General features: G+C 44.1%; 1 protein-coding gene across 1 annotated transcript; it reads right to left on the reverse strand.

The window, feature by feature from the left end:
• Positions 1-2,240: 2,240 nt before the first annotated feature.
• On the reverse strand, positions 2,241-7,407 carry CER1 (cerberus 1, DAN family BMP antagonist). Its single transcript, XM_078677426.1, has 2 exons — positions 6,850-7,407; positions 2,241-2,676 (listed from the first exon to the last, which is right to left on the reverse strand). The coding sequence occupies exons 1-2, from the start codon at positions 7,405-7,407 to the stop codon at positions 2,383-2,385; spliced, it is 852 nt and encodes a 283-aa protein (XP_078533552.1). The 3' UTR covers positions 2,241-2,382.
• Between the last annotated feature and the right edge of the window lie 425 nt (positions 7,408-7,832).

A 7,832-nucleotide genomic window follows, 5' to 3' on the forward strand; every position in this document is an offset into this window, starting at 1 on the left:
CTATATTTATGACATCAATATTTGTTTTCCGATAGTTTTGTACTTACAATTGTATGTATAGGATGTAGATATTTTTTTGACATCGATATTTTGGTCACAATATTTTTGTATGGGGATATTTTGGGAGTCTATATTTTGTCAGGATACCGACATTAGCATAGAAGGTGTTGAATAATTTTAGAAGAATTCGGATGGTACTTAGGTGCTAAGCCAATGATGGACATTATTCTTTAGTCTGATTTGCTAAAGAAATTATATGTTCGATACAGGACTTATGTATTACGTACCCCTTTTTTGGGGGGTGAGCCAGAAGACTTTTTTTTATTTATTCTACTAGAGGCGCTGTCTATTTACTAATTTTGCTGCCCATTGAAACTTAGGGTCCGATTTAGAGTTTGGCAGACCGGGTTACTCTGTCACAAACATGACAGATATGCCATCCTCCATATTAAAACTACATTATATCCTGTGGCACTTGTAATACAGCTGACCTTTGTGACGTAGAAACCCATCCAGCAAACTCTAAATCAGGCCCATAGAATATTTTCTGATTTCACATACTCTGTATAACTTTGCATCTGAGAGCCTTCACGGCATTTAACACAGTACCGCTTATAGTTTTGAATTTTGTAATAAGACCCTTTAACTTTCTATGATCTAGAACTCAGATATTGAGTGGACCCCATTACTTAATGAGCTGCTTATTCTACTAATTTGATGTTTTTGGAGGTGCTTTAATGCAGGGACAAATTGCCTCATGAAACTGAGGTAAAACACCATCACCAATCCACAAAACTGTGGGAGAACCGAATGAAGTAAATTGTGGGGTGTTCCAATTTTGGGGTACAGTTTTGCTCCCATGCTTTTGGGGCTTGGGATCTGGTCTGCCACACTGGCACTGGTGTCATTGGCACTGGTCAGTGGTCTGCAGGGCAGGAATGGTAAGTCCCAGCTGGGATGCATATTTTTGAGGGCTTTGAAAATTCCTGCAAATGGTTCCTTGAGAGGCAGTCTTGAATAATTTTACTGTATTATTTTAATGTTGGGACACAAAATTATGGGTGAGAATTCATACAAATTATATTTGTTTTGCCTTCTTTATTAGGCTGTGACAAATGTGGGCATATTTTGTTCAGGTCATGGAACCCGTGGAGGAGTCTGAGCGGTGATGTCACCTCTGTGGCCTAATTTTCTGCCAGACAGCTCTAGAACTGATGGTGTACTAGGACATACAGTGCCGTACATAACCATGGATGTTATTTCGGGGTTGCTTGCCCCTTGCGACTCAAGGCACTGCCTTTGCGACACCTACCATCAGAGCTGGCAGACTCAGTGCCAGGAACACAAGGACAGCTTGTCCTTAATGACAACGGCTGGGGCTCCAGGTTCCTTGTTTTGTCTCAATTTTTTTTATTATACTAGTAGTGAATAATAGCATATTATTCACTAATGGTGTAATAAGGAATGCTGTACAATTAGCTGGAATATAATCCTCCTTGGCAGCTGAGGAAATATGACATAGCATTTCACTAACTCAAAATAGACTGAAGAGAATGTACAAGGCTCCATTGGCCTCTTCTAAGTTCTGTGATAATGTTAAAATCGTGTGTAGACATTGTTTGCACTCGGCTTTACAGTCGCAGGTTTGGAGCAAACGTCACCCTGTTCCACTGTTATTGTGCTAATAACTTCCTTCAGGTGGTACCTGGTCGAATTTGTGCAGGCACGACAGTGCTGTAATTGGGATATTCTGTGAAAAGGCATCTAAGACCTGCAAGTTATTCCCCATTTTTATTGGGAAAACGTCAGCAGAAAAATGCTACCTGACACCATGCTCAAACAGTAGTTTTCAGGGTTTTTGCACCCAACTCAAGCGTGCAACTCAAAATGAGGCAATGCTTGTTTTTTTTTCAGAGAGGTTGCAAAGTGAGGGCATTTGCTACGGAGGAGTGGGTGGGAGTTCATTCTTGGATAGCATTACTTTTCATTTTTCAATGAAACGTAATAGGAGAGAAAACAATGTTTTGGGTTTTTTCAATTTATTGCATTATATAATATTCCATAGGAAATAGCACAACTGAACTGATTTTCAAACACAACACAAAGAATCATGCATTTAGGCAAATAGTGGCATGCCAAGAATATAATTAGAAAAAAAATGTGTAGTTACATATATGGATTTATTTCTTTAAGAAACAATATATACAGTTGATACCATTGCATAACACTGCATCTGAGAGTGTGGAGGTCACATTTTGAAAATCTGGTAGCCATGTTACTACTATTCAGTGCTCAAAGACACACAGAACACTGTGGCGCTAAGCTGCTCTCAAGACAAGAAGCTAAAAGTAGTCCGCTCCCTGGTGCCCATGCACATGTGAGTTACTTGCTTTCCGGCACATCCGTGTCTAGGTTTGCCTGAAAGACAGCTGGCTTTGTGTGTTTTCCCCGCTGGACCTCGCACTGGCATTCTTCTACTATCATGACCACCTTGACCAGGGTGGTGAAACCAGTGCAATTCATCTGCAAACGGTGCATGGTGAACTTGGTCGGCAAACAGTGGGAGCAGAAGGTGTAAAGATGGTCTTCCGGGCCGGGAACATGGAAAGAGCTGCACTTCCCAAAACACAGGTTGTTCTCCACCACGACCTTCTCACAGTTTTCATGGACAATGCTCTGAAAATTTAAAAACATTCCTGGTTACTGTAGTTTACTTCTGTTTTAGCTATTTAGTCATAATTTTACTTGTTTTAGGTTAACGATAATGAAGAGCCTTGGCGGTATGGACTACAATTGTAAGCAAAAAAAAAAAAAAACTCACTGCCCGGTGGCCTCGCAGATATCAAATGAGTTCAATAACATGTTTATTGTCTTTATAATCTTTTCTTTCAATATATAGAGAGACATGCTCCTAAAATATTTTAAGAGAGCTGATTACATGTGTGATTTGTCCACAAACATCCTCATTTATTTATTTACTAGTGTTTATGCAAATGTATTAGATTCACTCACAACACGCCACAAACAGTATTATATCAGGGTCTACAATGGCAACTGGACAATGCATAACGGAAAGGTAAATTGAGATATGTTCCGAAAGACTGGTGTCACATGTCCATGGATAGGAAGAGTCACATATAAAAGGTTCTCCAGACATCCTGTATAAGGCCGCCACCCATCGATGCACCTCTATAACAAATCAATGGAATGTATGCAGGAACCTGGTTGGGTTGCCTATCATTACTGCACACTGAATCCTACCCATGGACAGAGGCCTCAACTTCTGGAGGCCGCTAAGCAGGGGTCGAAGTGCATTATATAAAGTATGGGAACTGTGGTGCTGTGTGCAAAGGGGGCAGGGTGGGTCATTGTGGGGGCGGGATCAAAGGCATGGCTAACACACAATATTCTGTACATGTTTTCGGTCTTTCACCTTCAGGTAACTACCTAAAAAATAAGGCTGAGCTAAAATGAAAAATAAATACAAGTTAAGTTAACCAGTGGGAAATGCTCTATTGTAAATTATTAAACTTCTATTAGTTAATTCACTGCAGAGGTCTGTGTCTGTAACCTGAGAGGTACAGAATTGAATCCACGTTGGTGCAGTGAAGAATAGTGACTTGTGCATGTTTAGTCTTCCAAGTCTTTGACAGAAAGCACTGCGAACATGTATGTCATTATTTTAAACTTTAATTCTACACAGTATAAGATAGGCTGCTACAGAATGCGCAAAAGATTTAAAATAAAAAAGTGCTTCCAAAATATACATTTTAGCAAATTGTATATACATGGTGCATTGTTTTATAACAGTATTTAAAAGCACACAGCTCAGTTTGCAATACCACTCAAAAAGAATAAATCTGTGTCATCAGGATGCTTCAAGGGATTCTATCGATTAAAGACAATACCTGCTTCTAAGCAGCCTTTACATTTCCAGATTAACCAGTTGTACATATTTACATTTCTTTCAGGGAAGCAGGCACCCTGGCAAGAAGGCTTTGTTAGCTGTCTGCCCCTCCTCGGTTTCACGGCACAGGAGACTTCCCGCCTTACACTTTAGTTCAAGCATTTCGACTCCGGAATTAACCCTCTCAAGAGGGTTGCTTTTTCACAAAAATAAGTGAACTATTTTTCTTAAATTAAAAAAAAAAGTATGGCTACGTCGTGCCCCTCAGATCCTGCCCACTTCGACCACGGCCTCTAAGAAAGATTTAAAGGCATTTTAGTTGGGCTAGATTTAGCTCCCAGTAAGAGTTCTCTTCTGGGAGAGCTCGGGCTCTTCTGAGCATCACTGAGAGCCCACCACTGCTGAAACGGATGTGTATGACTTACAAACTTCTGGCTCATGGGGACACCACCAATAAATATCGGTTTAAAAAACATCCTGGTGCGTCTATTATTTTTACCGCGTGATTCTGAATCTCATTTATAAACTGGGTTAAAAAAGCAGACTTAAGTGTGAAGATGCAGTTATGTTTGAGTGAGTACCATGTCACAGTGGTACCTGGCAGCACAGTTAATGGGTTGTGGGTGTAATTTGCCCTCAACTGCTCATAGGTTAGTTACTTAAACAGGTGTTGACTGCATTTGCACCCGTGTATGCAGCACGAATGGGTCTAAATGAGTATGTTAGTGGTTGCATTTGGTTTGCACTGTCACTGTCACGTGACTTGTGGTTACGCCCTGAGCAGCTGCCATAATATTTGCCGCCGGCGTCTTCAAGAGACTCCCCCCTCAGAGTTATCTGACAGACTGCGCCGCTCGCGGTAGAGCTGCTGATTGGCGCGCGTTGGTGCTTGTAAATTGGGCCAAGGCACGAGAGCTGTGGAGCTGAAAAGGCCTTCGTGAAAACTAGAAACCCAAATTAGGACACAACCCCCGTGACTTCCAACTGTGCCCCTCCAGCAGGGAATGCAGATCTGAAGGCAGCTAAAAATGTCAACAGTGTGCGTTGTCGTGCGTTTTTTCTTCGTAAGACTCCACTCTGGCCATTGCTTCACATGGAAGGTCGAACCAAATCCCGATTTGAGCATCGCATTATGGTTAAGTGGAAAAAGACGGCCATGTGTACTCTTTGTACATTATTAGCATTCGATTTTAAACATTTGCAGGCTTTGAAAAGAATAAGACTCGAAGGCTTCCTTTGCCTGGAAAAAAAATATGTGGACAACTCAAGGCCCTATGTAGGATGGAGTGAGTTAGGAACACAGCTCACTCGGCACTCTGCCTCATGAATATCGCCTTCCCATTGGGGAAGTGATGCTTTCCTAGCAGAGACGGGTGGGTCTTGGTCCTGTGTCTGTTGTTATCGACTAACCTGCATTGTTACTATGTTAGTAAGAGCTGTTTCCAGTGACGGGCTGGCCTATAGGGCAACCAGGCAGTGCCCGATGGACTGGTATAACAGATCAGTGCAAGGGCCTGTACTTTTACAGTGTCTGGGCCTGTTTTGTGGCCAGGTGGGCTGCTTTTCCCGGTTGATTTCCATGATATTTGAACAAACATTGCATGCAGCCCACATAAAAGCAAGCAGTCTCTAATGCAAAATACCCATATAACGTGTCCTTAAAAGTTCAATACTAGACTGATTTGCAAACGCTGGTCACTTTTTAGCTATCTGGTTCTCTGACCTGGGGGCAATTTTATTTTGGTGGCCAGATATATTTTTTGTCCTAATCCGACCCTGGCTATTTCCAGGGAGCGGCCAAATATACTGTGCATTGCCCCATGCACACAAACCGCACCAGGCCTCATAAAGTCAAATAGTCATTTGTTCAGTGCCTTAGCCCAACCTGCCTAAAACATTTTAGTACAATCAGTCCTACATAACATAACATGTATGAAGCTCACGCCAACCCAAATGCATCTTGGCGCTGAATAACAGGTGTTTATTGTTAGCCAACTCAATAGTACTCATGTTATCGACCTCGAAAGGATGAAAGGCTGGGTGGACACACCGGGGTTTGAACCTGAGACCTACACACACTTCCAATCAACTGCTGAGCCACTACCTCTCAGAAAACGAATTGCTTTATACAATTCTGCGGTTTTGGGGTTGTGTTGATATGCAATTACAGAAGTGCAAATTCAGTTTTTGCTGGCGCTAAAATTTGGGAAATCTTTCCTCGCGTCTGTCAGTAACGGGCAGTAATTAACCATAGCTTGTAGCGTACATTTTGGAGAAACGCGCAGTAACTGTATTTCTTGTTTTTTGTAAAGTGCCCACTGCTTCGCAGCGCTGGTAATAGAGAGGACGATTTACAGATGGCGCGAATGTGAAGCAAGGCGTTGACGTGGCCGTAGTCCCCAGTTCGGTCACTACTAACCGGGCCCGTTATTTGAACGCATGCCTCCTCCCGGCCCTGTTTTGAAGTTGCACCTTTGTTGTTTTCAGAAGGATGCAGGGTATGGCAAAAGTGTCTATGTGAAGAACTCGAACACGTTAAATGTCTTTGATCCTGCTGTTTCAAATAGAAGGTTAGATTCCACGTAAAAGTTTGACCGCAACATTATGAGGATATAAACTTATTGTAAGAACCGGGCCACTTTGTTAGAGCCGCCATAATGTATCCCTTTGTTTACGTCATAAACATATCATGTATGGGTTAGTCTGATGCTGAATGGAATTGCGTGCTATGTTATACTACTCTGCACTATAGTGTGCCAAATGTTTCTATGTGTTATGTGGCTACGTTCTACTTTTGTATCATGTTATATTTTTGTCCTGGGGCCCTCCATTGTTGATTTATAGATTGCTACGACAGTTAGAAGTCTGCTTCAGTGCGCTAAGACGCCAGGGAGAGAAGTGGTAAAGGAAGGTTATAGCCATCACCAGTATATGCCTCTTACCTGGGAAAAGGGCAGCGTGCGGCAGTTTTCCTGCTGCATCCCCTCAGTCTTCATGGGCAGAGCCAGCTCCTCCGAGGCCGAGTTCCTCCTGAGCAGGAAGAGGTTCCAGAACTTCTTGGCGTTCTTCATGCCTGTGGGCTCCTTGTTTCTCCTCTCGGGGGGTGGCGGCGGGAACGCGTGGCTCAGAGCCTCCAATGGAATGTTCTCGGTGTCTGGCAGCCCCCATGTGCCCAGGCTGCCTCCCAAATGAAGCTCGATGGGGGGCAGGCTCAGCCGGGCCTTCTTCCTCTCTCCCGCCATCTTGCCTCCTGCTGGGTGTATGGCCTCGACCAGGTCTGGTTCAGCAGCCGGGCCAGGCCCACCGTGCTGCAGCATGTCTTTGAAGGCGTTGGGCTCGACCTCCAACATCTCTACGCCTTGGCCCTCGCTCCCGAGTCGGACCTGGTCCCGGTAGGACAGCAGTCTCGCATGCCGCCTCTTTTTGGCCTGCAGCACTCTCTCTAGCCTGCCCTCTGCGAGACAGGTCATCACCAAAATCTGAAACAGCACCAGACGCATCCTAGTTCTCCTCTGTCTCTTCAAGGCCTCGGGCTGTGTGTACAGAGGTGCCCTCGGGCCCTGTCTCTTTATACCCGAAGCAGCGTCATGGCTGCCTCAGGGGGTCCCTAGGGCAGCAGCTTTGACACATTTACTCAGGGCCTTAATTATAATGGGGGCATTTGTGCTAATTGAACCGCCAGCTCGTCATTTAGGCGTGTGTATGTAAGGGGGGCGCTTTCAAGCCGCGGCCCGGGGGGTCATTACTTGGCGGGGCAGCTCGCAGAAGTTGTTGATTCGGCGTCTGGGAAAGAGGCTGCCCTCCCTCGGGTGTGTATTACCTAAATCAACAACGCGTTTGCGGGACCCACGAGTGCGTATTTCAAAGAAGTGCAGACCAGCCATGTGCTCGGAACTGGATAAACAAATGGTATGCACAGCGGCCC

This window comes from Lissotriton helveticus, chromosome 2_1, assembly GCF_964261635.1.
Source record: "Lissotriton helveticus chromosome 2_1, aLisHel1.1, whole genome shotgun sequence".
Classification (NCBI taxonomy): domain Eukaryota; kingdom Metazoa; phylum Chordata; class Amphibia; order Caudata; family Salamandridae; genus Lissotriton; species Lissotriton helveticus.

Bases quoted from the DNA above. Each gene is read 5' to 3' on its own strand.
- CER1 (XM_078677426.1), bottom strand. From the start codon at position 7,407: ATGCGTCTGGTGCTGTTTCAGATTTTGGTGATGACCTGTCTCGCAGAG. The intron at 2,677-6,849 runs GTAAGAGGCATA...TTAAATTTTCAG, and splicing joins GCACGCTGCCCTTTTCCCAG to AGCATTGTCCATGAAAACTG.